Raw genomic sequence first — 15,144 nt, forward strand, 5'->3', positions numbered from 1 at the left:
GGCATTCTTCACAGCTTCAAGGTATATAATTCCTCTCTTGTTTTTTTTATCGGGCTACTCCTTCCAGCATCCCTTGGTCTTAACACACATCTTCTTCTTGCAGGTTGTCTCCTCTTGGCTTGGTGACTGATTATCGTGGTTCTGTTCCCTTGAAGACCATAGGCTGCATGGGTCTTTAGCATGTGTAGTTTTATCTTGCTTTGACTGTAGTTTTTTTTTTTTTAGACACTCTAACGACCATGTCGTTATGGCTTTGTAATGTAATGTTGAATTACTGGAGCTTGTATCCATTTCTGAATGCTTGAGGCATGTTGTAATCTGCATGTCTTATATATATATATATATATATATATATATTGCTTGGTTGGCAAAATTTGTTTTTATGAACTGCTGGAGATTCTTTGACAGGTTGGATATCCTTAAAAACAAGGTATATGTTGCCAAAATTTTGTCTGACCACTAGGCCTGAAAAACACCCTCTTGTCATACCCAAAAAGGGTCAGACTAGTGTATGTATGATCTTTGTAAAATTCCCAGATGTTTTGCATATTCTGGTTGCTCATCAAAAGAGGACAATGGTTTCGTTGTTCCAGCAGCTCAAGAATGCATGCCCCATATTATTTTGCTTTGGCGTGCAGCTTGTTGATGGCCTCTGACCCCATCCAAGTGACTTTGCTTGGCATGTCTTACTGCTAAGTGGCGTGCTTGACATAAGATTAACTTAGCTGTAGTAAAGCTTGAGCCACTTTGCATTAATGAATACTCCCATCAAATCAAGCCCCCAAGTATGAAAGGACCAAGGAGTGTGCATGTCTTGCAATAGCATGAAAGGTTGTGGCTTAGATTGACATGTATTTGGCATGTATTGTAGTAGGCTGTCATGCTCTGTTTAACAGAGCCACAGCTACTGCTTTACCTGCATGCAGCTCATAACCCAACTAATCAAGGAGTGATTTGCAGCTCATAACTCATTGTACTTTTTTCAACTTTTGTGAGGTTATGAGAGGTTACGGCAGCTGTCTCTTGATAATCTTGCTAACTAAATGAAGCCCCCAAGTGGCGTTCTTCCGGCATGTCCAATTTGAATACTTCGCTGCTGGAACCATTCATCCGTCCATCAGTAAGTGGCCATGGAGTGCTATAACTTGAAGGTTTTGAATATTTACACCTGTGAGCTTTTTCCATGTTTCCATAAGGCTCCCAAATAGCCTTTGATGGCTTTGGGTATTGCATGGCAAGATGAACTTAGGATATCCCTCTATTGCAATGTTGACAATTTGGCATGATAGCATGGCTTCTTCTCTGTGCTTCCGGCAGCTAGAAACACCAAGTGAAATGCTTGAGTTGCATGATTTTGGAGATGGATTGTTTTTTCTTGGCATGATTCCTCTTTAGACCATCTCCTATGGCACAATTTTGTTGTTGGCATGGCTTGGCGCTGCTGAGCGTGTTGAGATGCTGATCGGTACAGGAACATAGGGTCCCATGCTCCTTGAGGCTTGAGGTGTAGAGAAATGTACTCATCATCTTTAAAAGAACAAAGTGCTTGATAGATATATAATTTCTGCATGACCAAAGCAGATGGTGGTTAAAATAATACATATGTTGCAACTTGTAAATGAATATAATTGATATTTGTCGATTTCAAATGAATGTCATTCAACATCATTAACTAATGAATGAATCACACATCAATATTAAACCAACAAAGGTTGCTTTTAGTAATATGCAAGCATGTGATGCTTTGGCAATTATTAAAGCACATGATGATATTCGTGCTTTGAGTAGTGTGTAAATGTCTAGTGTTTGTATTCCTTTCAAAGTGAAAGATAAGAGATAAAGGAAGCTGAATAGCCCAACTTCACTCTGTTGGTATTGGCCTAAAACATGATTTATATATATATAATAAAAAATTTATCATTACATGTTTATATTTGAATAGATGACATGCTCGTGCTGCTTTTACAAGTATGGCATGTGGCATGATAATATATATTTTATTGTGAAATCTAAAAAGGTAGGAAAGAGAAAGAAAGAATTTCTTATCTTTGGCTTCCAATAGAGAGCATGTGGATTGTGGAGCCGATAATGGCATAGAAAGTCAGGGCATTCTGTGGGCAGTGCCAAAGATGGAGGTGATGCAAGCAGCATTCCAGAGAGGACTTGTTCAATCTTGAGTTGCATGGATAAATTGAGCTTTGGGGGTTAAGGAGCGCATATACTAGCATGATGTTTGAAATGGGGCAGGGGCTAAGAAGATTTGAAATGAGGCAAGTGCCATAAATTCTTTGCTTGTAGAGTAGGAGCTGGAAGAATGTAACTTGGCTTGGAATGATATAGTTGGACTTGCTGATGTGAATAATGTTCACACAGCTCTTGGAACCAAGGCATACCTTAGTTTAGCATGAGAAACTTTGAAGTGCTTGTGCTTGACCTTTTTTTTTTTAATTGGCAGGAAGCCCCCAAGTCATTTGGAACTGAATTTTGACTCCTCTTTTCTTCTTATACAGATTTGCTTGGAAAGAAGCCCCCAAGTATTTTGGAGTTTGCATGTGTAGTTCACTCAAATGCATGAATGATGAATTTGCCAAAGCCCCCAGCCCTCTTACAAGATCTTGTCTTACTTGAGAATGGAGATCTAAGGCATAAACAAAGGGAGCATGTGAGCAATCTATATCATGTTTGTTCTGCAAAGCAGATAGCCAAAAAAAAAAAAAAATGCAGGAAGGAATGTTCTTATCTCTTTATTTTCTCTGGTTTATTGCTTCTAGCAGCAGCTCTTCCAGCTATGGTGTTTGGATGACAAGCTTGGCTCTGTCCTTCTTCCTTGGAGGCATTGATGAAGATAATGGCTTAATCCCCAGCAGAGTCGCCAATTTATGTGGGGGTCTTTTTCTTCCGGCAGCTGCAAATGGGCTGGGCTGCCGTAAAGCGGAAATTACTGGAATTGCCCCCTTGTGCCTGAGTTCAAAAATTAAGCCCCAAAAGCACTTCGAAAGGGCAGTAAAGCCTTAGGAAGTGTTCTGGTTACCTTCACCAACGAAAATGATGGCTGCTTATAGGGGATTTATGCTTGCTTACAGATAAAGTTTTAGCTTAGCATGAGGAGATTGTGGCATGGGAGCAAGGTCAGCATGAGTTGAGCACCAAAGAGGAGAATAAGGCTTCCTAGGGAGAAATGGGAGTGTTTAAGATGAGGGAGACAAGGTTTGCATGATGATCTTGGCTAAAAGGGGCTAAAGGAAGGGCATTACTTCTTCCGACAGCTTGACAGACTCTGAAAATAGTCTGTTAACAGAGAAGAACGAAGAAGAAGAGTGAATAGGGCTACTGGATTTTGCTAGTAAGAGAGGGAGCTTGCTCTCTCAGCCTGGGTTGGTTTTTGCTAGGTGGAGGGGACCTCCTTTTATAGCTGCGGGAAACCCTCATTCCCCAAGAAACCCTAATGGTCTCTTCCCCATCTTAGCAAGGTTTTCCTTCCCTTTTCCTTTCCGCTCTTGACTTTTCCTGTTTTAGTGAGATTTTTCTCTATCTATTTGCACAAAATCAGGGATTTTGGAGCTCAAGGCCTCCTTTCCTGCGGCTGCTTCAGTAGAAGATTTCTACTTCCAGCCCTTTTCTTCCTTTCTTTCTCACTCTTTCCTATAACCAGTTTTGATAGGGAAGGAGTTGGGATGTGTATGTTGGTTTAAAGAGTGGCTCTCTTCCTGGGAGCTTGCATGTTAACATCCCTTGGTTTCTCTGGTGTTTTGTCTTGGAACTTGATCCATTCCCATGTGCTGGCACTGCCCAGCAGCCTTATTCAATGATTCTGCAAATCTCTACGTGGCTTCTATCTTTTTTCCAGCAAAGGGCTGAGATTTTTATGGCTTATCTTGGGTTTTTTTGTATGGGCCAAAGGGGTTTCTTAAGCAAGTGGGCTGTTTTATTAAATATTGGGCTTTTGGTTGGGCTATTAATTCTTTGATTGGGTTATTTTGGTTGGATCATTTTGGTTGGGTTATTTTCCCCCTTTTTGCTCACCCATATATTTGGGCCTAAGAAATGGGCTTGGGTTCCGAGGCTCCCAAGCAACCCGGAACCTCCATTTCTCGTCCCATCAATGGGCCTCATGACGACCTATTACCATCCATACCACAACCCACTCAAGCAAGCCCCGGGCATCTTGCGTGGCTTGGGCCCACTTAAACTTGTAGCATGGCATGTTGTTTATTTGCTTGGCGTGGCATGTGTATAAGCGCATATGGCGAACTTTCGCGTGCCCAAATTGGGTTTCTTCTCGGTAAGATATCGCATTGGGCTGAGAATTTATTTGGGCCGAAGCGTGGATTTTTTGGGCCTCAACAGTTATCAACTGTCTTTGTTTTTATAAAGTCAATTAAATGCTCTTTTTATTAAATCTCTTGTGTCTCATTTAGCACATACACTCTAATCTTGTTTAATAATTTTGAATGAATCCTCATCTTGCCCTTGTCTTGATACTAGATTTGCATTATACTTTTTGCTACTGAGCTCACAATTTTGTAACATCTCTTTAATTAAAAGAAAAGTAAAATAAGTGCTTGATCCTTGCCAAGTAACCGGGCCTCTTGTCTAACCAACGTCGAGGCTCGAGTCAAAAAGCTTTGATCTTATACACTTTGTTCTTCTTTGTAGCCTACATGACTCGGGTTAGTACATCCTAGGGGTGCTTTAACACCCATTGTCTTAAAGTCATCTGACTTGAGCACATTGATTTAACACCCGTTACATGAGTCTTGTAGAAAGCTTAATAAAGTTAGCATTAATAATAATAATAATAAAATAATTTTTTTAAAAAAAAATGAAAGTGGTGACCTCTGTATGCATTTTGTATGTGTTTATTCTATGTTCTTGGCTTGCTCTTGATTGGATTTTTTCTTTGTTATTAAATAAGTTTGGTCACATAACACGAGATTGAGATTTAATATTTGCTCTTTTGATGGACTTTATCTCTTACAAATTCTTTTGATTTCCTTTTTATAATCCTAGTATTTGATTAAACCTTTGTGATTTGATGTGCCTTCAATCTTGAAAGGCTTTGCTTCCAAATGCTTCTAGATAGATATTGGTATTGGCTTTGCTTGTCTACCCTTATGCATAGTGTTGGCATGTACTCAAGTTTTTTTTTTGGCATGAATGAAGGAGGAGTCTTGGGTTCTTCTTATGCATAGTAATTGATGTTTTGATTGATGTCTTTGTGGTTTCGTCTCTTTTCTAAGTGTGGCTTATGTATATATATATATATATATATATATTTTCTTATTCAGTGGCTTTATCTTTTATATTAAAATTTTAACCACAAAAAAAAAAAAACGAATTTGTTTTTGTTTTCAAACATAGTGTAGTTTTATGCTTCTTGTTTAATTGTGCAGTTAGGCTTTTCTTCATGTTACTAAGACGGATACATGATAAATTGAACCTGAGGATTGCAGCATCATTATCAATCCTGCCAGTTGCAGACTTGTGGCACAACTGATTTTTTTTTTCCTCTTATTTTTGCCTTTATATATGCTCCCTTGTACTCTTTCCTTGCTCTTTGGATTTCCTGACAAAAAGGGGGAGAGATTATTGTGAAATTATAATAAAAAGGGGGAGAGATTGTGTTGTATAATTAAGGGGGAGTAGTGTTGTAATTTTGCCTTGAATTACATTTCTTCTCCCACATGCTTCACTGGTTTTGTTGTTTCATAATGTGCAGGGATTCTGAGCCTTGAGTTTAGAGTAGGATTTCATTTGTTGAATCCCATGCAATTTCGTTTGAGTTGTAATAGGTGTTTTGTCTAGGAAATGCCAAAGGGGGAGATTGTTAGTATGAAAATTGTATTGTCATTTCCTAGACTCTAGCATAGGTTGAGAATTAGTGTGTGAACTTGTTTTACTGGAAGCTTTGGCGCAACACATTCATTCTGGATCTTTGAAGCATAACCTGACCATATGAGAAACTTTACAACAGGTAAATCATGACATATCATGCATTCATGATAGGACTTATAGTTGAAGTTTTGTTTTGAGTCTTTGTAATTGAAATTAAAATATGAGTCGGTTGGTGACATCTTTAAGAGTCCTTAATGAATTAGACTTTGTATTTTTATTGAATCATAATTTATATTGTTAATCTGATAAGTGTTTGGCCTTGGTGTGGCATCTCATTGAGGAGATCATATTGCACCAGGTTCAAAGAGTTTTAGTTCAATAGGTCTTAGTGTTATATTTGTCTTGGAAGTGTATTGAATATTCAATTGGCCAGGTCTTAGTGTTATATTGGTCTTGGAAGTGTATTGAATATTCAATTGGCCTTCTTGTTATATTAAGCTTTCCAACGTCTGATTCGACCTGGTGAATATTGAATATATTTTGGAAAAGCTGCTGTACTTAGTTGACTTGGTAAATCATCAAGTGCTTCGGTTGCTTGGTGATTAATTGAATTCATTCATCTTTCATATTGCATTCATATGCATATCGGTGACTCATACGATTGAGGGCACAAAGACTGGGGTGGCAGTTTTCCTCCGGCGAGCTTGAAGCAATCGTGACCAGTATTGCGTTCAACATAAGGAGTGTCGAAGCTCATCCCGTGACAGAAGTTGAGTTACGAAGAAGTCGGTAAACATTATCTAGAATGAGTCTAGGATAAGTGTGTGAGTACTTCTTGTAATCATCGTTCTATAGTGGATTTGAGTTGGACTGAGGAGTCCCGTGGATTTTCCCCAGATGTGGGGTTTTACCACGTAAAATAATTCTCTGCGTGTTCATTTATTTTAAGCTTTGCACATCTCAGGATTGATAACTCATATCAATCCTGCTTCAAAGGTTGATCATTATTTATTGCAAAAAATTCGAATTAGCTTGTTTAACATTCTCGAGGCATATATATATAGATATCCTACAGGTATTTTCAGCTTACATATTGGTTCACCTTTCCTTATCCAACACTAAAAAAAGGCTCAAAAGAGACTCTTTGCCTTTTTTGGGGACTGAAAATAGTGCCTATTGTAGTATTAAGGACTGATGTATATCAATATTTTTTAAATGGGTCTTTTATTGATATTATGTCACTGATTATAAATCTCTGTGCCTAATTTTGCAATGAGTCCCACATTTTCGTAATACCCAATACACGTTAAAGTATTCTATTAATGAAATACAGCCGTTCCTAATGCATTCCCTAGGCACTGAAGATCAGTGCCTACTGACTTCTATAGTAGAAAAAAAAAAAAAAAAAAAATTGACGCCGTTTGTCTCGTGCATAGACGCCGTTTTTCACTCCTGAGCAAGTGATTTTTACAAATAAAAGAATTGAAACACAAATTTCATACATTAGTGATTACTTGCGCTACATTTCTGGGACACTCACATTAACGAGGAACTACGAGAAATTTATAATTCCAACTTTGATTACAGAGGAAATTACTTACAAATGAAATGATCCTTCTTACTCTGTAATGATATTGCATTATCCCATCCCTTCCCTTCTCTGCGTTCCCTACAGAGTGCGCAAGCGATAGTAGCCCTCTTTTTACCTGCTAACCAGTGAAATCATCAATCAAGCCACTCCAGAAAATGAGAAACAAATTGTGCAAGTGCAAATATAACAATAGTTTTTGAAACCCATATATTGGGACAAACCTACAGCATTGCATCATTTTTAGACTAATTCTTTGTTGTCAGTCTAGTATCTAAAGCAGCTGGAGAACAAATGCCATTAAAGAAAAATCCTTTACCTTTGCCAATATCTTCAATATCAAATACTTTAACTGGGCATATTGCCACAAGTTTCTCAGCAACCTGATCTTCAATACTGAACATAACAAGATAAAACTTTACTTCTTATTGCTTTGATCTTCAGAGAGGTCTGCATTTTGTTTGGATTTCCACTCCATCTAAAAATACCTGAATCTGGATTGTAAGAGACCAAACAATCAAAATCAACAAACTCATGTAAGGCTTAAAAGTCAACGTCAATTGCAGACATACAGAAAAATCTATCTCAATTTGAATGTTCAAAAGCACAAAGTGTATGATTCATATCACAAATATGACTAATGTAATGTGACGAACCTCTTTGCAGAGCATTTGATGACACCACATCTTGCTACTTAGCCAATTATAAGAGGCACTTCCAGCATCCAACACTGAAGCAAGCAGCTAAGCTAACCAACTATGATTACACCATCAGCTTAAACTCTGAAATTATGCATGGCTGCCTACCCAAGTTGTTTTGACCTCCAAACAAGGGAAAATCTCTCCAGACTGCAAGTACACATAAACATCTCAAGTCTCATAAAATAGAACTCTGCACTTAAACGAATAATATAATACGTTTTTCTTTTCATTAGAGATGACAAAAATAATGCATATATTCTTCAAACATCCAATTGTTGGAAAAATTAAATTAAATTAAATTTGGACCATAAGATAAAATTTGGCACAATGAGATGCATGAAAAATTCAGAAATTTGGTCTTGCATCTATTTATTACAAAACAGGGAACAAATTATTTAATAGATAAGTTAGACTACTCAACACAACCACAAAAAGACTAAAATTTGGCATGTTTTGGTGCCAAACCAATGACTAAGCATGTCATTGTGTTGAAGTATAAGTGATTTAGTTGATATTAGTTTGTAATTAGTTTAACTTTACAACTTTAAATGTGAGCCCTTGGATCGCAGTTCAAGTGGACAACTAAGATGTAATTTTAGAATAAAAGAATGGATGGCTAGATTTGGATGATATAATGTGGGAATATCTTGTTCCCAACGGTGATGTGTACATAGTGTGTACCTGAATGAAGTAACAGAATTCATTTTGCTCCTTTCTCAAGCTCTCTCTCTCTCTCTCTCTCTCTCTCTCTCTCTCTCTCTCTCTCTCTCTCTCTCTCTCTCTCTCGCTTTAGCTCATGAAGGATGCTAAAGCTCTGGGTTTGATTCAAGGAGCAATTTCTGATGCGATTTTTCCTCGGATCTCTCACGAAGATACCTCTAAGGGAGCTTAGGATATCTTGATGCAAGAATTCCATGGTGATAAACAGGTCAGAAGTGTTAAATTACAAGGTCTTCGTAGGGATTTTGAATGTACAAGAATGAGAGATGATGAATCACTATCTGTTTATCTTACAAGATTATTTGATATAATAAATCAAATGAGGAGCTATGAGAGGAATTATCTAGACAACGAGTTGTTCAAAAGGTGTTAATTAGTCTGCCATCAGCCTATGATTCTATCCACTTTGTTATTGAACATTTGAAGGATTTGGATGTGATTGAGGTACAAGAAGTGGTAGCCTCTTTGAAGAGCTTTGAGTTAAGGCTAGATAGGCATTCTGAAAACAAAACTGAGAGAGCATTTGCTAGTCTGAGTGTGAATCCCAAATCAGATAAGCCCACTGGAAATCAAAGTACTAAGGATCAGAAGAATTGGAAGGCAAAAGGTAACAAATGGGATAACAAATCCATTGATGGTCCTAGAAATACCTACAAGCACTCTGACAAAATGCATTTGTTGAGTGTCGATTTAAGGGCAAGCCAAAGTGCTACAACTGTGACAAGTTTGGTCATCTTGCAAGGGACTGTTATAGCAAGAAACCAGAAAAATCTGAGAAACCAGTGCAACAACTCAAGTATGCCACTTAGGTAGAATCTAACCCAACCATGTTTTATGCTAATAACAACTCCAATACTAGTGTAAAAGGATATGATGGTGTATGGTATATAGATAGTGGATGTAGTAACCATATGACAGGTAAGGAGGATCTACTTGTTGATATTGACAAGAATTGGACTGCAAAGGTTAAAATGGGTACTGGACAGCCTTTTGAAGTGACTGGGAAAGGAAATATGGTGGTTGAAACCAAAATAGGCAAGAGATACATCAAAGAGGTTATGCTAGTGCCTGGACTGAAGGAAAACTTACTCCGCGTGGGTAAAATGATGGAGCATGGCTTCTACTTGGTGTTTGAATATCACAAGGTGGAAATTTATGATGACAATTCATACTCCAACATTGTTGCAAAGGTACAAATGAGAGGCAATTGAAGTTTTCCAATGAAATTGTAGTCCGGAATACACACTGCCTACAAGGTAAGTGTGTGTCACTCTACAACTATGTGGCATAGGATATTGGGACATTTGAACATGAGCAGTTTGAAGCTGTTGCAGGAACAAGAAATGATGATGGGTTTACTAGAAATCAAAGTAGTTAAAAAAGTATGTGAGGGTTGTGTTCTAGGTAAACAATGCAGGGAGACATTTCCAAGGGCAGCTACTACTAGATCATCCACTCCTCTAGAACTTATACATAGTGATATCTATGGTCCAATGCAGACTGTCACAAAGGCAGGTAACAGGTACTTTCTTACCTTTATAGACGATTGTACTCAGATGTGCTGGATTTACTTTTTGAGATACAAGTCTGAATTATTCAATGTGTATAAGAGATTTAAGGCCACTGTTGAACTGCAAAGTGGATATAAGTTGAGGAAATTGAGAAGTGACAGGGGAGGAGAGTATACATCCATTGAATTCAATAAATTCTGTGGTATCCTCAAAGTGGTCTGGGGACTATACTGGGGCTGGTCCTCTTGAGGGGCTAACCCAACAGCTTTATGTCTCCTCGTTGAGGCTATGGGACGCTGTCTATCAAGTCGAGATGAAGAATCATCAGTAGTATCTCTGTGAGTCCTCTTCATATCTAAAATAATATTAAGTACAAACTCAGTAACGAATTCGGTAGATGATCATTGAAACAAGAAACGAATTTAGTATACTACCACTGAAAAACGGAAACAAATTCGGTGGATTATCACTAAAAAAAACAGAAACATATACGGTGGACTATCACTGAAAAACGGAAACATATTCGGTAGATAGCCACTGAAAAACGGAAACAAATTCGGTGGACTACCACTGAACAAGGTAACGATTTCGGTGGGGTTTACATGGGTAATTTAAGGAATGGGGTTCATGAGGGCAATTTAGGAAGAAAAATGAGGTGTAGTGAGTAATTTTAAATTTTACTAAAATTCAGTGTGGTGTAAAGAGAATGTGGGGTGCAAAGAGCAAATTTTGGGGTGCCAATAAAATCACCCAAATATTAAACATTTATTTTTAGGTTTAATCTAACAAGACATATTAATAGACGTAAATGTAAAATATAAATGAAATACTAGAGAAAATTGTTTTGATTATATAATACATTAAACATAACTCCATTAAATGACTTAAAATATTCATAACTTTTCAACTAGAAATATCTATAATAGCAAAATAAACATAAAACTAATTAGATTGGATTGGGTTCTCATGAGCAAATCCATCATCTAGTCCAATCATGTCGATTTTCAAAATTACCGATCCAATCCAATCCATTAAATCATCAAAACTGATTAAAATTGAATTGAATTAGTCAATTTCTTCGAATTGGATTGAATTTTGTACACCCCTAGGTCCGGCTAATGTTGGGGATATAAAACCTACTTTTGTATGTGTACTTCTTCTCTTCTCTTTTTGTTGCACAGTAGGCTCCACAAAAACTAACACATTAGGTGTCCGGCTAATGTTTTACTTTTCGCTTTTTCCCTTTTATTTTCGAAGCACATGGAAGCACGTGCATTATGCAGAGGTAAAACGCCATCGTCTTCACCTCACAAACACTTCCAAACTCATTAAAATATAAATGAAATACTAGAGAAAATTGTTTTGATTATATAATACATTAAACATAACTCCATTAAATGACTTAAAATATTCATAACTTTTCAACTAGAAATATCTATAATAGCAAAATAAACATAAAACTAATTAGATTGGATTGGGTTCTCATGAGCAAATCCATCATCTAGTCCAATCATGTCGATTTTCAAAATTACCGATCCAATCCAATCCATTAAATCATCAAAACTGCAATTTCTTCGACGCCGGTAATAATTACTTTTGGTGTACTTCTTCTCTTCTTTTTTGTTGCACAGTAGGCTCCACAAAAACTAACACATTAGGTGTCCGGCTAATGTTTTACTTTTCGCTTTTTCCCTTTTATTTTCGAAGCACATGGAAGCACGTGCATTATGCAGAGGTAAAACGCCATCGTCTTCACCTCACAAACACTTCCAACTCATTCAAAATTTGAAATTACAAAAAAGCGAACCGTTCCCGTGAAACAAGCGACGCGGTTAATTTTGGAGCAGTTAAAAGAAAAAAAAGGCTGTGCAACCAGCAGGTAAAAAAGCATTCACCTCCCCGTGTAAACTAACCGCGGTTAAAATCCCCTTCCCGCTCCAATTCCCCTCGTCCCCAATTATAAAAACCCCAACACAGCGAAAAACCAGACCCACATTGCCTTGTCTTCCACCTTTGGCGTCTTAATAAACGCCCGTTCTCTTTTTCTCAGTCTCTCTGTTACTTCCATTTTCACCTCCTCTCCTTAGCTTTCTAGGGTTTTCTTTCTCTTAGCGAAAATGAGGGAGTGCATCTCCATTCACATCGGTCAGGCTGGTATTCAGGTCGGCAATGCTTGCTGGGAGCTTTACTGTCTCGAGCATGGAATCCATGTACGTATCTCTTCTTTTTCTCTCATATGTTGTCCGATTTATTTGGGATTCTGCTAGATCTTGGACCTTATCTTTCTTCAATTTGCCTCATTCTGGCTAGATTTGCTTCATTTTTCTTCAATTTACGCTGGATCCAGGGTTTCTAGGCTTCTCTATGGCTCTTTGGTGTGGATTTACGAAATGAATGGCTAATTTTACTTGATCCTGTTCGATTATTTGTAATTTGTGGACCGGATCTGCAATTTCTCTTGGTTTATATGATAGACAATCATAAGCATTGCTTGTTCCCTTTTATTTTGACTAGATCTGTTAGGTTCTGTTTAAATATGTTGCATGTCTAGGCAGTGTATTAGATCTAGTAATTTATATTGAATTAGAACTGCTGTTGGTGCTTTTCTTTTTGTTTAAATTATGTTTGTTATTTTATTTTAGACGTGGATTTGCATTAATTTTTATTTTTATAAAGCTTTATGAGACATGAGAATTTGTTTGGACTGTTTGGATTCTGAAATGCTTGTTTACATCTGGTAAAATTGTTCAATGTTAGTAGTTTTGAATAAGCTATAATCTTTTACTCTGTATGTAGTTTTTAGCTCTAAGTATTAGAATTGTTGTGCATTTTATAATCACTATTAAGAACATTGTCTGGTGATCCAGTTTTGATGGATGTCATTTGGTTTGTAATCCTGATATGATGTTCTAAATTTAATGTCTTCCACAGCCTGATGGCCAGATGCCAAGTGATAAGACCATTGGGGGAGGTGATGATGCTTTCAACACCTTCTTCAGTGAGACTGGTGCTGGGAAGCATGTTCCTCGTGCTGTGTTTGTAGATTTGGAGCCCACTGTCATTGATGAAGTCAGGACTGGGACATACCGCCAACTCTTCCACCCTGAACAGCTCATCAGCGGCAAGGAAGATGCAGCAAATAACTTTGCTCGTGGCCACTATACCAGTAACTATTTAACCCCTTTTGTTGTGATTTGTGATTTTCTTTAGCAAGCAGCTTACAGTTCTTAGTTTTTATCAGTTGGGAAAGAGATTGTTGATCTGTGCCTGGACCGCATCCGAAAGCTTGCTGACAACTGCACTGGCCTCCAAGGGTTCCTGGTTTTCAATGCTGTGGGTGGAGGCACTGGTTCAGGTCTTGGCTCCCTTCTACTGGAACGTCTGTCAGTGGACTATGGCAAGAAGTCCAAGCTCGGGTTCACTGTCTACCCCTCTCCACAGGTTTCAACCTCTGTTGTTGAGCCCTACAACAGTGTCCTCTCGACCCACTCCCTCTTGGAACACACTGATGTTGCTGTGCTGCTGGATAACGAGGCTATTTATGACATATGCAGGCGATCCCTTGACATTGAGCGTCCTACTTATACCAACCTTAACCGCTTGGTTTCTCAGGTATTGTTCATATTCTACTTTTTGTTTCTCTCATTGAAGGATCATGTATACTAATTTTCTTCTGCTTTGTGTTCTAGGTGATATCATCCCTGACTGCATCCCTGAGGTTCGATGGTGCCTTGAATGTGGATGTGACAGAGTTCCAGACTAATCTTGTGCCATACCCCAGGATCCATTTCATGCTTTCATCCTATGCTCCTGTTATCTCAGCTGAGAAGGCCTATCACGAGCAGCTTTCAGTTGCAGAGATCACCAACAGCGCATTCGAGCCTTCATCGATGATGGCTAAGTGCGACCCACGCCATGGGAAATACATGGCCTGCTGTCTGATGTACAGAGGGGATGTGGTGCCCAAGGATGTCAATGCAGCTGTGGCCACCATCAAGACCAAGCGCACTATCCAATTCGTCGACTGGTGCCCAACTGGATTCAAATGCGGTATTAACTACCAGCCCCCAACTGTTGTTCCAGGTGGTGATCTTGCCAAGGTTCAGAGGGCAGTGTGCATGATCTCGAACTCCACCAGCGTGGCTGAAGTGTTCTCGCGCATTGACCACAAGTTCGACCTCATGTATGCCAAGAGGGCATTTGTTCACTGGTACGTGGGCGAGGGCATGGAGGAAGGTGAGTTTTCTGAAGCCCGTGAGGATCTTGCTGCGCTGGAGAAGGACTATGAGGAGGTCGGTGCCGAGGCTGACGAGGGCGAAGACGGTGATGAGGGAGACGACTACTGAGACAATTTAAATGATATTAGTGGTATCATTTTGCTTTCCAAAGCATGTAGTAACATTGATCTGGTTTTCTTTGTTCCTGAACTAAAGACTTCTCAATGACATGAATGTTGTTTAACAAGGGATTTGATTGAAGCCAGAAGAATTCCAAAACCTAATCAATTTACCTATACATTTGTTTATTGTTATTGTTTTTTTTAGTATACACGTGCAGGTACATAATCAGAGGAGACATTGGAAAAAGGCGGTATTTGACCAGAGCAGGATTTTAGAGGGGTGGTCTTCCATGCACTAAAATTTTACTTTCCTATCATTTGGACTCACAATTCTCTATTTGAAAACTATTTTTGAAGGATCAATTGCGGGATATTTCATTATTAACTCGTTAATTTATTGTATCCCTTTGTGTGTTTTGGCGGGAGATTCTTTCAGTGTTTGATTTTTTT

At 38.3% G+C, this 15,144-nt stretch overlaps 1 protein-coding gene across 1 annotated transcript; it reads left to right on the plus strand.

Moving 5' to 3' along the window:
* The first annotated feature begins 12,233 nt into the window (after positions 1-12,233).
* LOC117630686 (tubulin alpha chain-like) lies at positions 12,234-14,880 on the plus strand. Its single transcript, XM_034363403.1, has 4 exons — positions 12,234-12,565; positions 13,287-13,521; positions 13,597-13,967; positions 14,045-14,880. Exons 1-4 carry the CDS (start codon positions 12,473-12,475, stop codon positions 14,699-14,701), a joined length of 1,356 nt encoding a protein of 451 aa, XP_034219294.1. The 5' UTR covers positions 12,234-12,472; the 3' UTR covers positions 14,702-14,880.
* The last annotated feature ends 264 nt before the right edge of the window (positions 14,881-15,144 follow it).

The sequence above is a fragment of the Prunus dulcis genome, chromosome 6 (genome assembly GCF_902201215.1).
Source record: "Prunus dulcis chromosome 6, ALMONDv2, whole genome shotgun sequence".
Lineage (NCBI taxonomy): Eukaryota > Viridiplantae > Streptophyta > Magnoliopsida > Rosales > Rosaceae > Prunus > Prunus dulcis.